At 43.8% G+C, this 25,546-nt stretch overlaps 1 protein-coding gene across 2 annotated transcripts in view; it reads left to right on the top strand.

The window, feature by feature from the left end:
- Window positions 1-6,200: 6,200 nt before the first annotated feature.
- erfl3 (Ets2 repressor factor like 3) overlaps window positions 6,201-25,546 on the top strand; it is a 45,485-nt gene continuing 26,139 nt past the window's right edge. For both annotated transcript variants that reach the window (XM_020092965.2, XM_020092964.2), the window contains exon 1: window positions 6,201-6,942. In XM_020092965.2, coding sequence (XP_019948524.2) covers window positions 6,921-6,942 — 22 coding nt within the window. In that variant the 5' untranslated portion in view covers window positions 6,201-6,920. The remainder of the gene's footprint in view (window positions 6,943-25,546) is intronic.

Genomic DNA, 25,546 nt, shown 5'->3' with positions numbered 1-25,546 from the left:
AGTGCGAGACTGAGAATTTATTTAAATCCGAGATGATGAAAGAACACAGACCTGAGGGATGGGAGGGGGGGACGTGCACTTTGGCCACTGAAGGGTAGAGAGAGTAGGAGAAGACAGGAAGAGGAAGCTCTGCACGGTGCCAATAGGAAGTTTCTTCCTCAGAGAGATACAGGAGACAGTGTCAACACACGCTGTGCTCAATATAGCTACTGTCACACATCCAGGCGTACTTCTCCCTCCTCTCCAGCCTGACACCTGCACCTTTACTTAACACTGCTCCTGCCTCGCTCACGTTCTTCCACCCCCCCAAGTCCTCGCAAAACTTGCAAACAGGTTACATTCTTCCACTCCCTCCCCTCAGTTGTCGTCCTCCATGGCCCCCGTCCATCAATGTCATGTACCCGGAGCTAAATTAACTGATCTCGCTTCCTTTGCTCTTTCTCCTCTATCCTCTCCCCTCGCTCTCTGTATATATTACAGGCTTGACACCCTGCCAGATACTGGTTTAATATAACACACATTCTCCGTGCCTTCCACCCGCTCTCACATTACCCTCTCTTTCCAACTCCCACCACCCAGCTTTCATATGGGCACTGGCCGCTTGCTTTTTCCATACTTTACCCACCGCAAAAGGAGCTTTTTGTTCTTGAATAGCTCCCTCATTGCCATGGTAATCCAACAGAAAGAGAGTGTGGTTTCTCTGTCTAGGGCCTTGTGGATGAAAATAGTAAGTCACGACGGTTTCTTTGAGTGGCCTTGAGAGTAAGAAATCAGTCTGCGGAAAACTTGTAGTTGTCGTGAAGAAATTGGAAGCTTGTGTGCGATTGTTGTGTGAATAAATGTGAGCTTGTTGTCATTAACACGTTTCCCATATTTGTCTACATCTCCGTCTTCCAGGTGGACCTTTCCGTTGATCCCCCTCTTCCTCTGTCTCACTTGTCCTCCAACGTCACCCTCACCACCCCTTTCCTTCCCTCCTCCACCACATCACCGCTCGCTGTGGTAATCCCATTACTCATGTGCGAATACCAGCTGGGGAAGGGAAGGAGGAAGGGAGGGAGGGAGAATGTGGACAGAGGATAACTGTCTCGGGTCTCAACTAGACGGTTGGGCATCATAGACGTTTACTCAAAGCAGTGTCGAGAAAAGAGAAGAAAATGTTGACTGACATTACAAATTGTCTCGAAATGTGTTTAAAGTCAGACCCCTAATGATCCAATGAGGGGTAAGGAGGGAGACAGACAGACACAGAGATGGAGGGAGGGATATCTGGCTGTGTCTCTTGACGGTTGGACCGGCAAGCTCGAAAATAAACAAGGTCTTTGATGACAAAGAGCCCATTGACTCTCTTATTCCCTCTCTCTCCCTCTCTCCCACTCCTTATTCTCCACAGCTTTGCTCTCTTTCCCTCTCTGTCCGTCCTTTTTCACTCTTGCCATTTCTAAGGGGTGAGGTTGGAGGGTGAATGTGAATGTGGTGTGTGTGAGTGCGGGATGGGGGAGGCATTAACCGCCACCCTGCTGCACTTGTTGTCCTCCTCAGCTGCCGGCTTTTTTTCTTTCATCCGGTTTGCTCTCACCCTCAGTGCCTTTCTGTCTGCAGACCCATCTTCCCTTCGTCTCTCACGTCACACCAGAAGTTGAAACCTCTTCCTTTTCAGTCCAGGTCCAGGTCCACGGAGGATTGAAAAAGAACAAAGGTTTCACTTTGCAGGCGTTTTGTAAAACACTGTCTGAAGTTGGTTATGTAAGATCATTCACTGGAACTCAAGTCAGAGATAATTGTAGCACTTAGATATGGAAAAAAAGAAAGCCTAGGAACGGGTGATGTGGGGAGAGACTGATTGTATGCACGTGCATGCCTATGTGCACGTTGGTACATTTGTTCGCATCACCAGTGGGATGAATCATCACTTCCCCTATGTACATATTACACCTCTGTTGGTTGTTTTACGCCCTGTCCAGGAATTATAATCTTGCCTGGCTTCCACTGATTGCTGAAATCAGGTTTTGCATGTACATGAATTGGATGTGTGTGTCTATCTGTGTGTGTGTGTGTTTGTCTGCCTGTGGTGGCACTGGTTTGTGGCCTACCACACCCATTGTCCATGGTAATTACACTGAGTCGAGCCATCTGTGTTATAGAGAGCGGTGTGTGTATTAGTGCTGACGACAACATGCTATGCAGTGGCACCATGTCAGGTTTGCTGACCCTCTTGAGCTCATGTACACTAAGTTGTTTTACAGTTGTTTCACTTTACAGATGAAAGATGAAGTAAGGGGAAGATGGGGGGGGGGGGGGCTGGATAATGGTTTGCATCTATAGGAAAGTTATCTGGGGATGCTCACACCCGCACCCACTCGACTGCATGCGAGCATTCACATACACACAAACACTAAAAAAAATCTCCGCTCGCCCTTTCTCTCCGTCTTTCTCTCCGGAGCGTCTGTCTGTCACTCTGATTAGGAACGGACAGAGTCACATAAAGAGCAGGGTGGATTGAAAAAGGGCGGGATGGGAGATAGAGGGCGTACGGATGATGTGGAACCAATAGGACAAGGCTGCTCTGTGATACTTTGCCCCTTTTGTCAAGCACATCATCAAGTTCTCCTCACAAACAATGGAAAAAAATGCATGTGATGATTTAAATAAATAATAATGGGAAACGTTTTGGTGCAGATTTGGGCGTCCACATCTCCACACACTGTGAAACAACTTCTTTGCAATGTCGATATTTTACATTTTGCCACGTGCACAGTGACTCAATTTTAAATTTACATTAAGATCTATTGGGATATTCGGACGTCAAGATTTAAATGAATTCTGACAGTTCTTACACACAAATGACAAAAAAAGTTGTAAAAGGGGGGTATTATTTTTGTATTAAAGAGAAATATAGAAATATGACAGTAACAAGGCCACTTGTATTTTAGTTTTATTATACATTTTGATAGCGTCAGCCACAGCGCTCAAAGATATTTACATGTTCGCCACACCTATGCAATATTTCCCTTTCTGTTATGATATTTGCTCGGCACTTAAACTCTCAAAAGATCTATTAATGGGCAAACCCTTGCATACTAATAAGACTCTTGATTCTAACATTGCTTTAAGATAAGCGCTCTGTAAAGGTCACCATCTGTTAAAAGATAAACAACAGCGCTAGTAATACGTGGAGGATAGATATATTGTGTATTGTCTGCTTTATATACATAACTATACACAAAATGACAAGATCTTAAATTTACAAAAGTATTTTTAATGAGAATACAGACTCTTCACTCTCATTTTCCATTAAACAATATTGACAAATTGCACGTATTCAACTGAAAATGTCAAAATAAAGTACTGTCATTGGACATGAGCTTGTATGTCAAACAAATATCAGCGACAAAACTAGTCTTACTCTTTTATGATTGATTCTGCTCATGACTCCCTCTACCTTGATGCAACTGGAGAGTGTGAGGGAGGGAAAGAGGTGCAGGCACGGAGAGGTGGCAGAGGACGGAGCAGGAGGAGGAACAGAAGAGGTGTGAGAGTGAGGGCGGACGGACGGGCAGATAGGTGGTAAAAGACGACGGGGTTGCAAAGGACAGAGTGGAAGGGAAGCAAAGATTGGATGGGGGGAGAGAGAGAGATTGAGAGGTAGATGAACAGCAAGAACAAGGGAGGAGGAGGAGGAGGAGGAGGACATTGGGTGCAAGAGGGAGGGTGTTGAGTGAAGCACTGTGTTTATCAGTGCTCAGAATGTACTGTGCTGTAGATTTGTCTGTAAATGTCATCTCCTGTGCTTGACTTACAATAGAGCACACACACACACACACACACACACACACATGCAGGTAAATAGGAGAAATCATTTGGTCCACCCTGCACTTAATCCCTAAATCACTCTTATTTTTCTGTCAGGTTCTTCTTCCTCTCCTCCTCCTCCTCCTCTCCCAGTGGAGCTTTTTCCTCTTGTCCTCTCTTTGATTTCCTCTCTGTCAGGTCTGTCTGTGTGTGTGTTTGTGTGTGAAGAGCTTTGGGGGACGCTGAAGAGCTCTTCCATCTCAACCAGAAACACAGACATTGGAAAATGGAGAAATGACAGATATCAGGTTCATGCCAAAACCAGACAAAAACACACCAGAGACAATGACAAACACGTGGGGGATAGTGGAACTCTTGTTCTCAGCTGATTGAGCCCTATTGTCGTCCTTTATGTGAGAAAAACAAACAAACACGCAGGTCTCTCCGGTGGTTTTACTGCCCTGAAGAAGACAGGACAGCAGTTTCCTGAGTCCGAGAGCATCCAATTTAACGGGCCATTTTCTTCTTCTTCTTTTGGTCCAGCTTCTTATCAGGCCGAGCAGAGTGGGTTTCCTGAGCCCGTCGGAGAATGGCCTGTGAAGGGAGGAGAAATCCTGTTTGTAAATCACACCACATGGACGCTGCTGCTGACAGGGGACTTTGTTTACTTTGTTTTACTACCACTGTCTTATCCTGTTGACAAGGCCGGGCAGCCGGGCATATTGCTGACGTAGCAACGCGGGCAAAAATGCACAAAAACACAGATAAAGCCTCCGTTGCTCGCAGCAGGTGCCAGCGGACAAGAAGGCAAAAAAAGAGGAGATGCACTTCACCTCCCATGCACGACGCCTCACCCCACACACATGCACGTTGATAACACATGACAGCTTCATATCAGAGGCACATGAGGAAGCAGGAGTTCAGTGTTTGAGGTGACAGGAAACTAGTCTGGGCATGACACGATGTGACATGACCGGATGAACTCTGAGGTACTTGCATAAATAGACTGTATGCTAACCATAGATGCTAACACATGCTGTGGGTCATCGTGCTTATGTGTGTGTGTTTGATTGTAAGTCAGATACAGTTGGTTGACTTTGCCTTAAAAAAAGAGGAAAGGGGAGTTAGTGCAACATGACCTAGTGGCTGCAGAACAGGATGCAGGTTCATATTCAAATAAACCACAAGAGGTTTTTCTTCTTTTTTTTTTTACGTTAAGTTCTCATCTACATTGCCATCATCTGAAAAACAGATATTTTACAGGAAATTCAAATGCAGCTGGCTACAAACATCAAAAACACCGGTGAAGTACATGATGCTTAAAAGGGACAGTTCACCCAAAAATGAAAATTCACTCATTATCTACCACTATGCCAATGGAGGGGTGGATGAAGTGTTTGAGGTTTCAGGGGTGAAAAAGAAGTAAATGGTGATACATTTTTCAAATGGAACAGAAAAAAAAGCCTCCATTCTGCTCCTGTGGTGTCATCCACGTGTCTGTAAGGCCCGTGTAAACTATGCTTGCAATAGTTCTCTATGATGTCACCACATGCACCTTGGGCAAGAGTATACAGGCACAAGCCTCTGCGGTGTGTGCGGGATCGTGGCTCCGGCCTACGTTTCAGGTAGAATTTGAATGTCGGGCTCACTGACACTTGGATGAAACCACAGGATTAGTGAGGAGGCATTTTATATTTTTTGTCCTGTGTTTTTTTTTCAGTTTAAAGAAGTGGCTGGAATTGTCAAGAATAAACTTACATTTCAAGATAAGAGTTTTTTAGGAATGTATAAATCTACTAAGGATAGATTTATATGGTACCAGCATACACAATGTGTCTGTAGATGAATAATAAGTCAAAATGTAGAATACATTTTTAGTCAAATGAAATTCTTTCCCTTTTAGCAAAGGGATCATTTCTTCTGTTCATATTGGCTATTGCAGTATCCATACTCATGAGGATTAGGACCTTGTTCTGTGTTATAATGTGCTCAACTCTACTGATGATTTATACAGAACAAACTCTGTCCTCCATCCCTCCAGAATAATGTGATTTTCACACTGATGTCTAATAGTGACTTTGAATTTCCTGTTACTGACACCGTCATGTTCAGTTCGCCAGTTTAATAAGTGTAATCATCCAGATATGAAAGACTCTCCCGATCAGCGCCATAACTACTGATTGACGCAACAACAAAAAAAACTCTCGCGCCTCTCTCCACTCGTAAGGGACTCGGATGTGACGTCAGCACGGCAGCGCGCGGTGGCGGTCTCCGGGGCAACGCCGCGTGCTGCGTTGACGCCAGCGCGGGCCCCAGGCTCGTGGTGAGGGGGCGTGACCCGCCACGTTAGCCCCCCCCCCCTCCTCCTCCTCGCTCTTTCTCTCCCTCCCTGTCAGTGTGGGCGGGCCAGAGAGAGAGAGAGAGAGAGAGAGAGCCAGCGAAACACGACACCCTGAGGAGAGAGGGGGAGAGAGAGAGAGAGAGAGAGTGTGGAGGACTGGAAGAAAAAAAAAGTCCGTAAAGAAAGAGAGGCTCCTCACTCCGACGCTAATTTCTGTCAAACAAGTACCGAAGCTTCGCGGCGGAGAGATGTCAACCAGCGGCCAGGATGCGGCGGTGGAGACGGAGTGAACCGGACACTTAGAACTTGTTGGAGGAAGAGAGAGAGAGAGAGAGAGAGAGAGAGAGAGAGTGAGAGAGAGAGAGAAGAAGAAGAAGAAGGTTTTTCCTGAAGTCGGGACGGGAGCTTCGTCTTTCCGCCGCAACTTGAGAGCAGGTTTCTACGCTGCTGCGGTGCTGGTGGTGACCGGACGAGAGGCGACACAGGACCGCACCGCGAGGTCTGTGCCCGCTGTGGAAAGCGCTCGAGCGGGCCCTTCAGCGCGGCTGGAGCCCGGAGGAAAAGAGGGAGAGAGACGGACCGAGAGAGCGCCGTGGTTCGCGGACACAGCCGCTGAGGCAGTGCGGTCAGAAAAGTTTCACCTAGTTTTCCTTCACCGGGAACTAGCGGCGGAAGAAGAGGCCGAGAGACTTGACTTTTTTTATTCCCACGAGCGACTTAGTGAGGCACCCAGCCGGGTTTGGTGAACTTTAGCCACCGTCCTGCTAAGTTAGCCGAAGCGGAGAGAATGAAAACACCCGGAGACTCCGGTAAGTTCTGAGTGAATCCTTCTGGGAAACGCTCCCCACCGTTGTCTTTGTGTACTTGAGCTAACAGCACCACACAACCACAGTGATTGTTGATTAGTAACAGCACACAGCGACCAGCAGCCACCTGTAGTTTAGACAGAAGTGTTGGATGTTCTCGTGGATCGGTCCATTGTTTAAATCTGCTGAAGCTTCAGTGCTGTACAAGAGGAAGTGGTTGAACTACTGTACAGTTGTTACAGCGACATCCTCCGTGTCACCCTGACAACCTCATTTCACCATCCAACACCTTTCAGACGAGTGACTGAGAATCCTAGAAGTACTGTGTGTGTGTGTGTGTGCTGACTGTGTGAGTGTGTGTGTGAAAGAGAGAGAGGGGGGGATGTGGACGTGCTGATAAGTTCTCTCCTGTTTGTGGTGGACGTGAGATGATTGGATCTGATCAGCTTTATACACAGAGAGTAATCTGAAGTTACCTCAGTAATTGAGCACATACGATTGTCAGGTTCTTGGCCTGTCAGCATGTTGAAGTGAGAGAGAGAGAGAGGGGAGGGGGTTTCCAGTAGTCAGCTGAGGTGTGTGTGTTTGTCTAATTCCTGAAATGCTTGCATAAGTTTGTTCTTGCTCTTCTCTGCGAAAGCCATTTTTCAGAAGAAATGAGGAAGGGGAAGTGCTACCATTTGTGCCAGCATTGCATTTTATTACTTCTAAACATCAGTAATCAACTGTATCGTTTTCTTTTAGTCGCTAAAATTACATCTGTTTGTTTTGCTCCAGTTGACACAACTCAACAGACAAGAGCTGGAACTGTTAGTGATTATCCTATTGTGCTTGTTTTCATTTTCCAAGTAAAAAAATGTGAAACAATTCCAATATTCGACCTCTTAAAACAATTGCAATTTGAATATTTTGAATCTTTGTAGGTGTTTTGAATTTCTGTCAAAAAAGCAGGACATCTGAATATGTCTTAGACTAAATGATTACTCAAACAAAAAGTGGAAGATTAATTATTAAAGTCATTGTTAGCTGCAGCCCTAAAACTAACTTATGGCACAAGAGACCTGGTGGATAACATTGGAGAGTTTACTACAGTCATTTATTGTCTGTGGCCCTCTGTGTAAAACATATTTAATAAGTTGTGGTTCCTGCGGGAACAATGTGATGACTTTCTAAGTAGCTACTGGTGAGCATTTGGCACAGGGCGGTGTGTGTGAGAGTGTGTGAGTGACGGACAAACTGTGTGGGACAAACTTTTCCACTCGGGATGTTCCCCTCCCTTCCCCCACCCTGTCCCCTCCTGACTCCTGCTGCACCCAGTCTTCAGCCCCTCAGCCCTCCACATTCCTGCACACACACCCACTCTCTGCAGCAGCCCCGAGGAGGCTACTATGACATCACACCACATCCCACCACAAGTAGCCCTTTTATTACTCTGAACTCTGTGTTGGTGCTGCAGCAGAAAGCTTCAGCTCTGCAGGGAAAGGTTGCAAAAATTGATTGTGCTTAGGTTATGAGTTTGATGTATGCAGTAGGTGTGGGTTTGTGTTTGCGTAGCAGGTTGATTGAGTTTGTTCTCTGTTCAGTAAAGGTGAAGAACATAAACGTGTCCTACTTTACCATGAATCTGACTTGAATCTCTTACTCACCATTTAATTGTGGGGCTGCATCTACATTTTTCTTGCATAATTACCTCAGCCGATGAGGTTATGTTTAACCCGTTAGTTAGTTAGTTTGTTGGTTTATATGTTTCTTTGTTTGCAAGAAAGATTACACCAAAACCAATGAACATGTTTTCATGAAACTAGGTGGAAGGATGCGGTTTAAATCAGGAAAGAAGCCATTTCATTTTGGTGCAGATCCTGTTTTTATTTAAGTGACTGGGTGATACTGTGTTTTTGAAAATTTGGGGATTTCTCAGGTTCAGTTTAATTGAATTTGTGTGGACTAATGGGCCTTGGTTAAGGCATACACTCTGTTGCCATTTAAGTTGAATATGTGTTTTTAGTAAAGTCTTGACACCACTGACTTAATCTAACAGTCTCAAACTCTTAATTTTATTGGTTTATAATACTTATGGTTTCAACAACCAATTGTTGATTTCTTTCTTGATTAATCGATTAATCATTTGGTTTAGAAAAAGTAGAAAAAATGTTTATTCAAGTTATTCGAAAGTCACCAAAATCAAATTTGAGTTATACTCAGTATATTCATTAATTGATTAATCATTTTAGCTGTAGTTGGTAAACACAGAATGTCTCAGAGGCATGATCTTATAACAGCACATTTAAATAGGTGAATTATTGAACTGGGTAATCTGTGGCGCTCTCCTGATCTGTCTGATCTCCTGCTGTTGCTGTGTTTCCAATCAGAACTCAAGTTTTAACCCTTAACCTATAGATCCCGTTGTTTAGAGTGAACACATTTGTGTCGGATGTGTGTAGGATAAAAAATGTAATCATCCCTCACCAGGATGTTTGGTGATGTAGGATTATGTCCCGTACGGTAAGCTGCTGCCTCTCCGAGTTTACCTCGTTTCTCTCAATCACTGGACTCTTCCTTTGCGCTCCTGTTTTCCACAGTCACTTCATTAGCCTGAATAGATGATAAGATTTCTGCTGAGATGGAGAACTGATGTGATATGGCAGGAAATGATGTGGCTGTAGCAGCTTCTATTGTCATTGGTGGTTCTCTGTTGGCGTTGTAGCGTTGGAAAGGATCCAATTTAATATGCGTTCATATCAAATCGCAGCTGTTTACCTGGTGTTTTTAGTGTTTGATGAGTCTGGAAGATTATATTGCAGCAAAGAATTCTACAGGTTGTGTTAGTCATCAAACAGGGAACTGATGTGTAGTTTCTCGTCTGTCCTTACACATTTATATCCACCTTTGTGTGACCCTCAAAGGTCGTGCTAATGATTGATTATGCTCTGGTAATAAAGACATACACAAATAATTAACTGTATCACTGTATGCCTTTCCCTCCCTAATATGCTATCTACTCCCCTGCCACACCGACACACATATGCTGTACTCTGCCTTTTTCTGTTTCACCAGTTTTCTTCCATCCCTCCCCAAGGGTCACAATTTTTCTTCCACCATCTCTGTCATCCTTGTTTCTCACTCTGACTGGATAAGGACTGGTGTGTGTCTTTGTGTGATGGAATTGCATAGTGGGACCCCTGGCTCAGGAGTGGCCATTGTGCGTGTGTGTGTGTGGAGTATGGGACAATGGTGGGAGTGGGGCAGGCCCTGGAGCTGATTGTGTGTGGACTTGTGGGGCCAGGGACCTCTCATTGTACTCATAATGGTGCGGAGTAGCTCATAGTTTGGTGGTGCTTTTGACAAGTGAAGAGACTGCAGTGTGTGTGTGAGTGTGTAAGTGTGAGAGAGTGTTTGAGAAAAAGCGAGGTAATTTGGGCATCCCAGTCTATTTTTCATCAGTCACTCAACAACGAAGTTTAATGATGGTTGTTTTTCCCTCTTTGTGCTGCTTGCTGCTCCCCCAGAGTGATTGACATGCTTTAGGGCTGTTTTACCACTTATTCTCCACAGACGCACACACATGTACACACAGACACACACAAAGTCCTGCCTTATGATGTGGCAGGGCAAGAGACAAAAGGGTAGCTTGCGAGCACAGAGACTGGAAGGAAACATTTCACCTTTTCCCTGTGCGGGTGTATGTGTGCGATTGCGAGCATATGCTTTTCAATCTCAACACACAACCACTGTGATGATAAGTGCAGCGATTAGCCTTATCTGTGAAAACTCCCTTGCAGTGCTGACCACAGCAAAACCGCTGCCTCCCATTATCCCAATACAGTTTTATAGCCTGCTTTATGGGACAGTGCCCTGCTGCGATCAGGTTCAGCCAACACGCGTAAAGCTCGAAACAGGTGATGTTCCATAACAAAACTGCTAATCTTTTCTTTTTGAAAAAGCAAATTCTGTTAGGTGCTGCTAAATCTTTTTAGCCACAACACCATTACTAATGAAACAGTGGGATAATTTGCATGTTGTTATGAATGCAAAGTATTTATATCACAATACAGTACATTTCATGCTTATTATGAGACAGACTGAGCGTTCAAAATATACAGGCAACATGACCCAGGTTTCCTTGTCACCACAGCTCTTCAAAAAAGTTTCGATATGGTCGTCTGTGAAGCCAAGTTGACAAATGACTTCTGGTAGAGGGGGCCCTCAGTTGTGGAAATGTCTGTATTTAGCCAGGAATGTGACCAAAGGGAACAATGTGCTCAGCCAGTCGACACTAATAGACCTCCCCACCATTAGTCCTGTGCCGCCCTTGACCAGGGAGACCCCAGCCAACAAGGCAGCGTTACCCTTGAAGGCCCGGGCGCTTCTGACCGCTGTCCCTCGCTGCCTATGGCCCACTCACGCCCACAGAGACCCACACATTAACCTCACATCTGACAGTAGAGTCCTATAGATTATTGGTCTCTCTGACCTATGTGATCAGCTGCATGACTCTTGGGTTCAGCACTAAAGAGCTCCATTTAAAGTTCACATTTAAATGCAGAGAAAACAGTTGCCTATGTAAATGTGTCCTCAGGCCGTGTGTATGTCTGCGGTGTGAGTTGAACCTAGTTTTACTGCAATTCCATTGGTTGTATGTCACCGCATGCTACCCCACATTTACTCTATTGGTTATTGGTCAGTGATGGTAATAGAGTGGTTCTGCGTGCCTGGATGGAACGGGCTGTTGATGGATAATTGTAACACTTTGAGGAACATATTTGTGAGTACACACCACGCTCACTCACACTCTCACTGCTGCTTTTTATTGGAATTCTTGGACCTCCCACATTCCTGCTTAGAAGGTTAATAGTTGCCGGCTGTGTTGCATTACACATGAGGGGAAAACACAACAGTCACTATCTCTGCATGCCTTTCCTGAACACACTCACCCAGTGACTTGCAAATGCATGCATGCACTCATACATTTTAATGCATCCTAAGTACAAAATACATTGTAAGAATGCAATTAAAACATGTTTTTATTATTTTAATATTGTTAATTAAAGCTGGCAACCTCAAAATGCACACAAACTTAACACCAAGGCTCTTTTTTCAGGGGGGTATCAAAATTCATGTCGAGAATGCGCTGGGGTGTGTTGGTGTGCTTGGATTGACCTGCGCTGTTCAGCAGCTGTTTGTTTGTGCATGCATGTGTATTGTAATGTAATATGGGGATTTTACAGAGCTACATTGTTGTAGAGGTGACTCAGAGTGAGGTGCAGAATGGCATTTTATTGTAAAAGAATATATGAGATAAGGTTTTGTAGAAGAGCAGCTGTGTGAAGGTATAGCTTGTGAACAAAGTGTGTTCGTCAGTGCTTGTGGGTGGAGGCATAAAAGCTTCTCGGTGACTACGGCGCCATTGAAACTGATCTGAGTCTGATGACATGCACACGCGCACACACACACACGTGACGATCAGGTAACTCTATGCCTCTGATCCCTCCAGATGAGAGGTTTTATTTTGGAACCTCACAACACAATGACCTGTCCTGTAGGTTAGAGTCTGGAGTGTCACCTCTCTGCTGGTCGGTGTATAATCGGGGGTGTAAGCTATCAAGACCATGACAGCACCCACTCACTCAGGCAGTCAGTCATGAAGCCAACGTTTTATTCACCTCTATCCCTGAAAGTGGGCCTGTGCACCAACTCTAACCACATCACTAACACCTGTCCTTGCTTCCTGTGCACACACACACGCACGCACGTGGCAGTTTCTCCTAATCCTCTACTGATGCCACTGCACCCATGGCTTTTTTTTACCCATGCTAAGGCTCGGCCTGAGTGGTGTTGTAATGTATACTCCTAATCTTCTTAGATTAACCCCAATAATACTGAGCATGCTGAGGGTATCTAAAGTATATTGTAAGGAATCCGGACACAGTTTGTCCGCTAATATACATACATAGCAGAAAGGATTCAAACAACAAGATCTTCTTTGTCCTGTAAATTAATATGAATTAACCACTAACTACTGTATATAAGGCGAGTGTCTTTATTTAAACTCACAATCAGGAGGTCCGTGTGTGTGTTAGTCTGCACATGGGTTGCATTACAATCCATTATTAGTGAAATAATGGCAGTTGGTCTGTTTTTTATTTTAAAGATGCTTTTTAGTTCTACTTGAACGTTTGCTATTTTAGTGTATTTTGCCTGGAAACTTCAACAGCAGATCAAAAGTTTTAAACTTTTTTTTTTAATTTTTAAATTACAATTTATATACATACTGATTTGAACTTCTTCGTTGTGTGTTTTAAGTGTGATAGGGATTGGGCTGCCCCGCTGTCCCAGGCTCTTTGATTGAGGGAGGTGGTGAGTGGAGCTCCTAACCCCTCTCTAACCCCTTAAGTCCAGGGCAGTCAGCAGACACTCCCTGCAGAAAAGCAGCAGTGTTTGAATAGTTCCTCTGGCTATTTTTATCTGGGAATCTGCCTCTGTGCTGGACCCAGGGAGCTCGGGTGGAGGGCAAATATCTAATCTAATTTCGGACGATGGGAAGTCACCAAAAGGACTTCTGTGCCACTTGCATTGTGTCGATATTTTCTCTCTGTGTGTGTGTGTGCGTCTGTGTGCTGTCGGGTATTGAAATGCTGTCTGGCGCCAAGTTAAACTTCTTCCCTTGTCACATCCCCCCACCCCTCTCTCCCTTCCCCCATTCCTCCCTCTTCTTTTCCTCACTTTCTCTCTCTTCCACCCTCCACCCCATGTGAGGAATGCAAGATCACGTTTGCAGTTTTCTTTTCAACCAGTCCTTCCTCTTCCTCTGCCTGTCAGCCTTTCACTTTGCTTGTTCCCTCGCAGTCTTAACCTCGTTTCACTCTCTCTCTCTCTCTTTCTCTCCCTGCATGTTCAGACCTGTTCTCTTTTGTATGTCAGGGCACATTTTGAACTTTGAGCCAACTCACCGCAGATCGTGTTCAAATGAGAAAGTTATGTGCATTTGAAAGGCAGGGCTTAGTTGGGAATGCCACGGCAGTTGTAAAAAGTGTGTCTTCGTGGGAACAAACTGTCCCAAACTGTTGTTAATAAAAAAGATGGAAACTGGTGTGGTAAACTTTTTAATTTGCATCTGAGCACAGGCATTTAGTGCAACGTAACAGCTGGACTATTTGCTGGTATTGCACTTTTGGGGCCAATGCAACACTGATAGGGAGTCTATTGATATATCAGCCGTTATTCTTTATGTGTAGAGGTATATCAACAGGAAAAAAGGATGAGCTTGTTGTTTATTAACTTTCCAGTAATGTATTTTACAAATATGCCGGATACAAACGCCGCCATCTTTCAAATTTGGAACCAGAGCCAGGGCAGTAGTGATTGGGGGATGGAGCCGTGGTTATAAGGACCTGCTGATAAACATGCTCAACCAATCACAAGGCAATCTAAGCTGTCAATCATGACGTTTCACCTCGTTTTTATAGCATCACATCAAATAACTAATTAAAAACCAAACCAGAAAAAAAACTACCTAAAAAGACAGAAACCATCTTTGAGAAACATTTTGTCCATCTATCCATCTCATCTATTAACATGGGGGATGTAGGATTTTTGAACTATACTGTAGCCAGCCACCAGGTGGCGATCGAGACGCTTTGGCTTCGCTTTTTGAGAGCTTTCCATCTTTATGTTCAGTCTATGGTGTGTACATACAGCTGCTACATAATTAGCAAAAGGACACTGTCCAGTAGAGCCAGCAGTAACAAACTGTGGTCGTGTGTGAGGGAAGGAAATAAGAGGAAAGATGACATCCTTTGCCTTTTATCAGCTGCTTGAGCTAATGTCCTCCATGTGGACAAACCCATATACAAGCACTGTGTTTTATACTTGAGATTTAGAAACACAAACCCATTGTTTCAGCCTAAATTACACTGAGTGATTGTTAATCCTCTTGTTGGAGTCACAGGCCAGTTGCTGAATGCTGCTCTCTAGCTAGACTTCTTATTTCTGAGACAGATGAAGCCATCCCATGAAGTGTGTGTGTGCGCGTGTGTAGGAGGGAGATAGTGTTTGCATTTACAATCGACTGTTGTGTGTTTATGAGCGCGCACATACACACACACACACACGGACATTTCCCTGTAGGGGGGTGAAACCTTTTTAAGCATCGATTGACCCACCCATCCCACCATCCTCTCCTCCCTCTCACTAACATTTCTGTGTCACCAATCCATGGACTAATACCCCAGTGGCAGCTCCTCTTCCATTAGCCTCCTCCTCCTCTTTCCTCCTCGCTCCCTTCATGCCCTCTGCTCCATGTCACCCTACTATGTCGCCATTTCACCGGACACCCTGATTTATCAGCCAACTTGACTTTATGGCCAAATGCAACATGGATATCTGTTAACCAGCTCAAATATTATAGAAAGCTGTCAGTTACTATCAAAATGTATCAGCAATCGTCAGAGGGTGGTGTAAATATGAGCTTAAAGTCAGACTAGACCACACGCTGAGATCAAGTGTAAGTTCTCATGTAGTACTGATGCAGTGCATTTGTAGTGTATACATACTGTATGTCCATACAGACACACACAGCCCATGGGCTTCGTCTAAGATGTGTGGTCATGGGCAGAATAAATTGTGGTGGATTTCACTCGCAGCGGGACAAAAGTCTGACTATTTTTGCCCACTGGCCATCGTCCTCTTAAATGTTCTTAAGACTTCCTTCCTCCAGGACACTGGCTTTTTCTCGGCTCTCCAGGTGTATGTGTGTGCGCGAGTGTTTGTTTCTCCTGCTTGTGTATTAGTGTGTGTGCTGGCCTGAGAGAAACTGAATAATGCATTGGATCATTGGAAAGGTATTTATAGGAAAGCAGAGTGATTAAAGTTTAATGACGAAGGCGGCCATCAGTGCTGCACATCATATAGCGTATCGTCCTGCTACACGCACACACACGCACACACGCACACAAGAAGAGAGAGAGAAAACAACTGAGAGAGTTGGAAACAGACTCATCTTATCACATATTTGTCCATAAGTGTGCCCGCCAGTCTCACATGCTTTACCACTCTCCGCTCTTTTAGTGCCTTGACCTGAACACATCCTCGAGTGTTTTTGAGCCATTTGGTCATTTGCTGAAGACTGACTCAATTATTGATGTTGCTCATACGTAGTTAAAGACAGCACAGACAGTGTTTTGGGCAAACACCTGTAGTCTGCACCTCCGTTTTCACACAGTTCACTGCAGCTGCTTCCACTTCTACGAATGCTCCTTTGAAACACTCTCCCTTACAACAGCGTCATCAGTGTGTGAGTTGCACGGCTTGCAGAGTGAACAGACTTTTCTTATGACTCTCCCCCGACCACACAGACACACTCATACTCTAAAATTAAAACCAGCCACAAAAAACTCCAGAACCTCACTTGATGCAAACTGAGTTTGGTTTGTTTTTAAGTGTCCTGCATATTTAATCTTGTCTAAATGCTTTCTTTCACAAAATCCCAGGAAATAAAATGAAGGTCCTGTGTTTAAATTTAGTTTGGATTCCTTAGCAGTCCTCTGATTATTTCAGTTACTCAATATGATAATATTTAATCTATTAAATGATATGATCATTTACTTGCAGTTTTTGGTGTCAAATTCATAATAAAATCAGATTAAAAACACTTGTTTAAAGTTTTCACTGTAGACAATGTGCCATTTTGAAACTTAATCACTAACATGGCTGGTGATCAGTTCAAGAAAAAGCTTAAACTTGCATCTCTGGTCCATGACATCAAGGTTAAGCAGCTTGCCCAGCCCTTGCTGTCCGTGTGTACATGTGTCATGAGTGTGCGCGCCACTGCCTCTGTACAGTAGCCCTGCCCACGGTCACAATAGTTTTATCCATGTCCATTTTTAGCATCAGATGTGGCCCAGTGAAATTACGTAACGTGCAAGCAGTTGCATGCGGGTGGGCGCACACACACATATAGGCCTACTGTACATACACACACACAGTGATTGTTGTTTTTGGGGATTAAAGCTTTTGATGAAGTGAACAGTGAGCTGGAGCCCCTGACCAGTCACAGGGTGAGACAGAAAAGGAAAGTAGGGAATAATAGATCAAAAGCAGCAGAGGGATTTACAGAAGCATGAGGGAACGAGGGGGGGGGAGACGACGAGCTAAATGGGGAGAACCAGAGAGCATGATGGAGGAAGAGAAAATGGACAAGGTGGTGGGAAGGTGCCTGGGTATCAAGAGATGAATAAGAGAAGGGTGAGATGGCTCAAAACTCTGGTCTCTAATTTAAGATGAGGGTTCTGCAGTTTAATAGATACAGTTCATTCCGGGTCTGTTTCAAACACTATTGAAAGAGACATAAATACTGAGCAAGAAACTGACAAGTGATGAATTTTCAAACAGATTTTATCAGCATATTCTCTTCATCATGGCGTGCCTGGATTTCAGCTGCCAGCATGTTCATCCGTGCTCGACATGTATACATGTTACCGTAGAAACAAGTCATAAATGCTGCATCTTTCATCATAGTTTTAGTGAATTGCTTTTGCCCACACACACATTAACATGTACACCAGGGTCTTGCCCAATCTCATAAACAGCATAGCCCCCAGCTATAGTGTACTCCCTGTGTGTAAGTGGGCGTTTTGTTATTAAGTTTATTGTGTTTGTCTGGCTCAGGTATTACCCAGGTTCTGTTCAAAGGTACATCTTCAAGGGCTGGGGCAAAATGCCTATCTCCCTATTTGTATTTATACTGACACAATATTTGGATATGGATTTAATATATATTGCAAGGTTTGTGATTCAAAATTAGATATTTATTGCTACACACACACATGCAAATGATGATATCTTATTTTAAATCAAAATGAAATATTTTCCAAATCTGATGAAACAGCATATGAATGCCTTGATCCTGATGACTTGTCTCGAGTGTATGTGTCATCAAACTGTTATTGTGGAGGTGAAACTAAAAGCCAGTGGAGCTATCATTTCATAGGGAACCCCCTTGCTACCTTACACCTTGGATGGATGATCCGAGCACTTTTGAAACAGCGATCTGGACAATAGATTGTGTGAATGCCATCTTGTTAATACGTGCCTTTGTGTGTGACACATAGCCGAGAGGTATCGCTATTGTATGTTCACGCACACATGTACAATGTGGTGCAATAGTCTGAGACCACTCTCCAAAACACACAAGCACAAACAGTGAGGTAGCGCCTCATGTTATGAGTTCCACCAAGCAGAGGTAATTGGTGTGTTTACACTCGGCTCTTACATAACGCCGGTCGAGCAGTGTACGGACGGAGAAGAGAAGGTTCATTGCTCTCTCTCTTTCTCTGCCAGTCAGTGTTTTATCTCTGTGAACTTACTTCCTTCCCCTTTGCTCATTCATTTCTCTTTTTTCACTTCCTTCCTCTTGTCCTCATCTGTTTCTTCTGACACCTGTTTCTACAGTGCATATGCCTTCTCAACATAATATAGTATTAGATATGATGAAAAGATAAAATAAATATTATTCAGTAGCGTACCTAAAATTGTAGCCAGTCCAATAAGTAAGTTGGGTCAGAGGAGGGCAGTTCTGTGTAGCACTGAAACTTGTGCAGTAGAAGGTTGTAAAGATTTATATCGGATTTTATGAAGGCAGTAGTAGGAGATTTCTGAGAGTAGTTTAAGATATATATATTCATCATCCTGTATTTTTCATTCCTGGCCCTAAACTCAGGCCCACATGCATCTTTAGTTATCCAATCCCAAGTGGTGGAGAGCTCTAAGTTGGTCAGCTCACTCCTGCATCTCCACATGTCATCGGATGCTCTTTATGCAAATGAACACGTACATTGTTTCTTCTCGGTTAGTTGGTTGATGAGCTCACCTCCGACAAAATGTGGAGGAAATGAAAAATAACTTTTCAAAACACACTTTCACTTTCACATCTTTGGGCTCGCCCCACATCACCAACACTGCTATGTCTGGTTTACTGAACGTTCATTAGTTTGAACTTTTGATTCTGGTTTCAGTTTTAAAGATCCAATTCACAACACACACTATCTAAAGGCACTTTAAAGACAAACTTGACTGTCAATATAATCACAATTTTTAAATGATACTGCTTCTCTGTGACAGCTGGTGTTTCTCTCTGCTTTTGAGACAGCACATCTTATTTACTGGTTCTGACAAAGCATAAACTCAGTTGGCCCTTACAAATCACACTGAGGATACTGCATCTACTTCCTCACATATGCAGCACTTCATTGAGAACACAGAATAAAGATTACGCGAGATTGTTACCCTTGCCTTCCTCTTTGGGTCTGACAGACCAGTCAGAGCCACGTTGTTGGATGACTCAAGAACGCTCTCCTACTCCCACTCAGGGAGGCCAGAATGGAACCAAGTATAACACTGCTATTAACCTTAGATTATGTTGTCTGGTTTTGTTGTTGGGCCAAGGACATGAGTCTGTTGCAGTGTAGGGTAGTGCAGTGTTTACTGTTGAGCTCATTGCTCAGTAGAGCTGATTGACTGCTTTTGTTTAGATGGGTGGCTGGTACCATGTAGTACAGGTTCATGCTGGAGCCTGGCCGTCTCGTAAGGCAAGCTGCATCAAGACCTTCCATCAAAAACCTCTGTAGCTCTGCCTCTGCATCCTTTTCTCTCTTACTCTTCATTTCTGTATTTTTGCTCTTCTCTCAAGTTACATCATCATCAGCCTTTCTCTCTTCTGTCTTCCTCCCTCTCCCGGGCTCTTGCATAACGCCCAGCTTTATTTGCTCCAGCTGAGGATTCTAATCTTTCCCACAAAGCACAGCGCAAGAGCAAACCAGGAGAGTGGAGAATGGGAGCTGGGCGTGCTGACCTTTCTAACCTGCCCGTGTGCACTGCCTCGTTAACTCAGTCACTCCGTCCATTAATGAGATCTGGAGCAGGGCTTTGTTTACTGGCACAGTGTCAAACTCCATGTGTTTGTATGCTTTTATAAATGGTTTTCATAATTTATGCCTTTAGTCTGTCATTTCATGTGTGTGTGTGTATCTGTGGGTGCTGGTGTCTGCAGCAGTGTGTGTCCCACCCCCTGTTGCAGTGTTGTAGTTGCGTGGTCTCACTTGGCAGCCTCATGCTAACTGGGGGATAAGTACTGATTATCTACACAGCCATCATTAGGAACACACACACAGACACATACACAAATACACCTTGGGAGACCCTGACGCTACATGACAAAGCACATTCCACCATTGTGACCAAATGTGCTCAGGTCATAAAGAAGATGAACTGTATAGCTCCAACTCAAAAGGACATGGTATATTATCGTATTCAAAAGTTTGTGTGTGTTCCAACAGCAAATATGCCGTGCAGTGCAGTGCTCATTGAAGCAAAATCTCCCTCTCTGATTTCCCCGAATCTCTCTCTCTCTCACACACACACACACAATCACACATAAACAGGGGCACAAAGAAAGACACAGTAAGCCGGCTGGCTGGCAGCGACGTCTGTGCGAGGTGAGTGTTACATAAGGCTGATCAACACTACTTAATCAGCTTTAGGAGACATGTTTAACAAGCTGACCAGGAGGGGTGGGGGGTTTAGTGAGGAGAAAGAGGCAACGAGGAGTCAAAGGGGCGCAAGACAAGGGCAAGGGCGCGGGAGCAGGGGGGAATGATGGGAAACCAGGAAAAACTGAGCGAAGGATGAGAGCAGTCAGGGGAGAAGAGAAAGCGGTGACAGGCGGTGACACGGCATGTGTCTTTTGTCCTGTTTACGACAAGATAAACAGACACACAAACACGCTGTGCTCTGCCCTCTGTGTCCCCCTCACAGACCACTGGGATGCACAGTCATGATTGCCAGGTGTGTGTGTGTGCGTGCGTGCGTGCGCATTTGTGCATTTGTCAGGGCATTTCAATCACATTTTCCATGTTAGAGCGTGTCTCTGTTCAGACAAGGTGAAAGAGGAACAAGCCACCTCACAGTGGTCAACACAGTCATTGTCAGAGACACTTCAGTCCTTCCTCTGCAAATCTGATTCAATTTTTACAATCTTGTGTTCAACGTGAAAACATGATACTGATACTGAATTAGCCAGTATTTGTTGTAGTCATCCCTCTTTCTTGGTTTCCAGATTACAATTTAAAGGTTCAGTGAGTAGAATTTAGGGACATCTAGTGGTGAAGTTGCATGCTGCAGCTGAATACCCCTCCCCTCACCCTCCCCTACCAACAATTAAAGGGAACCTGTGGAAGCCTTCAGTTGTCATAAAAACTCAAAAAGTGTTCAGATTGTCCAGTCGGGGCTACTGTAAAAAAAACATGGCAGCCTCCCTAGAGAAGACCAGAGGCTCCCTGTAATATAAAGTATTTAAATATAAAGGGCCCATTCTAGGGTAAAGAAAACTACAATTCCTACATTTTAGATGAAACACACTAGTGGAAACACCAGAAGGATTATTTTATATTAAACTTCTGCCAATAGATTCTTTTCATTGTTAAAGAGAGCATCCACTCTACATTTGTCTTTTCTTCTCAGATTGACCTAAATTATAATGTTTAGTTTGTTTCATGTCTCTTCACTTGTGATGGCAGTTTATTCATCTTGTGGTTCACCACCACTAAGTAACTGTAGAGGACAACAGTCAATCTGAATGAGTGTATTTCAGTAATGATTAACACATTTGCTCTGGTTTTGACAGTGACTGTTTCGTTACCCTGTTTGTTTTATGTCGTTCCTTTTATTTCGTCTCCAGAACTTTTTCTCCTTTTATACTTTTCTCTCCCGTTGACCTTTTCCCAGTTTCCTTTCCCTCTTTCCCAAACACACACACACCTCTTAAAGAATCACTAGCAGATGTGGACAGAGCTTTTTCCTTCATCTAAAATTAGCTGTGATAGAAGAATGGCAGGAAAGCGCACAGGGCTGGACGCACAAATGGTAGGGGTGGGTTGGGGGGGGGGTTGGCGATGGGGGATTGATGGAGCAATACACTAGAAGTGGAGGAAGGAATAGCCTGATGGGACTTAGTGAAGTAGTGTGTATTTTTGGTACTGTTCACACACACTGCTGACGCACAGGAACCTCTGAGGGCACTGTCTAGCGACACCTCCGACTTTAAATGTGCATGTACTGCTATGTACTACACTGTGGTTTGTGTTGTTCCTGGTGTTTGAGCCTATTTGAAATATATTCAATGCAGCAAAGAAGCAGCGGAGATGGTGTTTGCTTCAGGACACTTCATTGTTGGCCCTTTTCTTTCGATTATTATGCCAATTATTACATTCTATATTCAGCATTTATGAGTTAGACTTTCACGTGGTTGTGTTCATGTGAGTGCATGGTGTGCAAGCCGTTTTGCTGCCTCCCTTGTATGGATACTGAGTTAGCCAATGAGGATGAAAGTAGATAGTTTTTATACTGGCTCACTTGGTCTCCTCTCATGTACTGTCCATGTCTTCACATTCTTTTGCTGTACATGTGCACGACACACAGATGATTAAACATCTTACCAACTGAAGGAAACTAGATTGGCTCTCAGTCGAGTGCATACCTCCGCCAAGGCCCAACAGTCCCCATCTGCAAACACATTTAATTTCACCAGATCTGGATTAAAAAAAATATCGGTCGTCTTCTCTGAGAGATCAGCAAAAAAGTCACGAAACGCAATTTTAAATAAAGTAAAAGAGAATTCCTGGATCCGCCCCCTGATCCCCGCGCCTTTCATGGAAATTAGTTGAGTAGTTCTTGTGTAATTCTGACAACAAACAGACGCAGGAGAAAACCTCTTCTTGGTGAAGTTAGAAATAGTCTTGAGTCCCGGTGTATTTGTGAAGTGAGAGCCGTTATCTTTGAAGGTTATATGAGTCTGTTTGAAAACACTTTCAATCAAATCTCTAAAGTTATAAGCAGCAACGCAGACCTATTAGTGTCGCCATCATAATGATGCAATGCTGCTGTGAACCTTCCCAGCCCTAATTTTTGTAATTACCCATCTATTAGCACGTGAAAGCTGGATGTTGCACACACTTCCAAAGCTGCTGTTCTCCCAATCAGCATAAAGGTGTTAAGGACAACAGCACTGGTTGGTAAGCTGCCAGCGTCCCCTGTTCACTCAGCACCCAAGGGCCTGTTTAGAATACCAGGCCACCGTCCCTCTGCTTCACCCTCAAGTTAGATTTATCTGTCCCCTGATGATTATATTGTCTACAAGGGAGTCAACAAGTGTTACTTAGCTATTTTCCAAATACGAGCACTGTCAGTGTGCATTTTTGTTAAGTAGATAAACTCCTTACTTTTTATGCTATAACTGTGTTTGTCTTTCATAAAACACTAGGTAAGTGTGTGTCTTTCTACCTTTCTCTCCACGTCGGATACCTTGCAGGGCATCACCGACACAGTTTGCAGCAATGGAGCTATGAGAAAAACATGATTCCCCAGGGTCAGTCACCTATTCCACCTCCAGTCTGAACAACAGCATGTAGCTCATAACAAGACACACACACACACACACACACACACACACACACACACAGGCTTCCCATTAGAGCTTTGAATTTTTGAAGACAAGCGTGATTATGTTTTTTGTGTTTGTCCATCGTGTCAGGGTCCCAAACGTAGATCTTGCTGAGCCCAAGTCGGAGCCACTTTTTGTGTCATTGCAATGAATGTATTGATTTGTTCAGTCAACTATAAAAATGCCTTTTAGGTGCACAATGTCAGCTCACCACTTATATATATATTTTAAAAAATAGATTCAAGGTTGGGCTGGTAGGCAAGTTAAGTAATCTGTGTGTCTGAACATTGTGTAACACCATAACACCTACTACCAACACAACCCTACAATATTTAAAAAGTACATATAGTAATTACATTGTTTGCTGCCTTAAGAGCATGGGAATGTTCGACAAAATGTCACTTCATTGTTGCTGTTGTAGAGCAACAACCTCTAATTATTATCAAGAGGACAATCAAGGCATACACGTAATATGATGAGAAATAGGCTATTTCTGGAAATGAGAAGAAATATGTATATCGCTCTCAATGAACAGAGAATGGCTTAAATCATTGGTCAAATGAAGAAGTGACAGATCTTAAACACTGTCGACACAGTTCTCATGTTCTTATGTCCAAGAGACTCAAAATGTTTGAAGACTGCGCTTTCAAAAAGAAGCACTACCAAGGTTTCCTCAGCTTCCTCCCATCATATCTAAATATACATTATGTCCTTTGCATCTCAATTTAACAGGCTCCATATGTGTAAGACATTGTTTCATCAAATCTTTTAAAAAGTCCTGACTCAGTCAAGGAGAGAGCAATAAAGGTAAAGTTAATGTGTTCTGCCAGAGGGACCACATCAAGTTGTAACTAGTGCTGAACTGATGAGTCAATGAATATATCTAGAGAAAAACAATCTGCAGCATATAAGATAATCAATTTATCATTAGTGATTAAAAAATAAAAAAGTTTTCAGTTACAGGCTCAGAATTGGACGAGTGGTGTAGAGACAAACTTTTCAATTATTCTGCTAAATGCTCTCAAAGTTTTCGGAAAAGACTTAAATACACTTCAGATTATAAGTGATTCAAAAACACACTTATGCCAATGTAGCAGAGTGTTAATCTGATTTTTAAAAGAACAACAACAGCTCCTTCTAAACTGGGAGACGTCTGGTGTAAAGATCAGGTGTCGCTCACTTGCCATCACGCATCCAAAATGGTAATCCACTGTGGAATGTGTTGGCATCAGATGCGAGACAGCAGGTCTGCGTGTACGTGTTCATGACTCATTTGTCTTCTACTTTTTGTTTATTTCATAACATTGTAGGAAGAGGAGGGAAAAAAACCACAATACAACCTAAGTGCTGGCTGCTAAACAGCGTCAGGCCTTGCTGAGTCCTTTGACACGCAGAATATTTTTGTCTTCGAAAGCTCCTAAACACAGGACGTGCTGCCAGTACACTGCGTCGGGTTTGGACTAGAGGCTTTTTTGCCTTGAGTAGCCCCCTGCTCTTGGAGATGGTGGAAAAGTTGTCTTTTTCCCAGCCAAGGCTTGCGGGCACACACACACATATACACACTTTTAATGAACACACGCACACGGTGCCATGTAGCACAGAACTCTGTCTCCTGACGACTACCTGTTGCTGGCCGATTCAGCCTCCCACTCCTCGCTTGCTCCTTCCCAGCTCTTCCCTTTCTAATACCTGGTTTGTTTGAGTCCGTGTTCCATGCTTGAAAGCATTAATTGCCATTTATGCTTTATTTTTTTGTTCTGTTCGTTTCTGGGGGGGTTATTTTTAGGCCTTAAGTGTCTGGTTGCTAGGAGACAGTGTTAGGAAGAGAGAGGCAGGAGAATGGAGGAGAGTTTGCGTTGTGAATGCTGAATTACAAACACATTCACGCACTTAGTCAGCACTGACGCACACTCGCACACATAAATATACACACACACACATGCTTGATGTTTTAGTCTGTAACTGTTAATGTGGACTGTGTGCCTGTCTGTCTGTCTGTCTGTCTGTCTCTCTCTGTGTGTGTGTGTGTGTGTGTGTGTGTGTGTGTGTGTGTGTGTGTGTGTGTGTGTGTGTGTGTGTGTGTGTGTGTGTGTGTGTGTGTGTGTAGAGCTACACATG

Source organism: Paralichthys olivaceus, chromosome 13 (genome assembly GCF_024713975.1).
Source record: "Paralichthys olivaceus isolate ysfri-2021 chromosome 13, ASM2471397v2, whole genome shotgun sequence".
NCBI classification, from domain to species: Eukaryota; Metazoa; Chordata; class Actinopteri; order Pleuronectiformes; family Paralichthyidae; genus Paralichthys; species Paralichthys olivaceus.
Note: the sequence above shows the minus strand (reverse complement) of the source record. Positions and strands in the feature narration are given on the sequence as shown.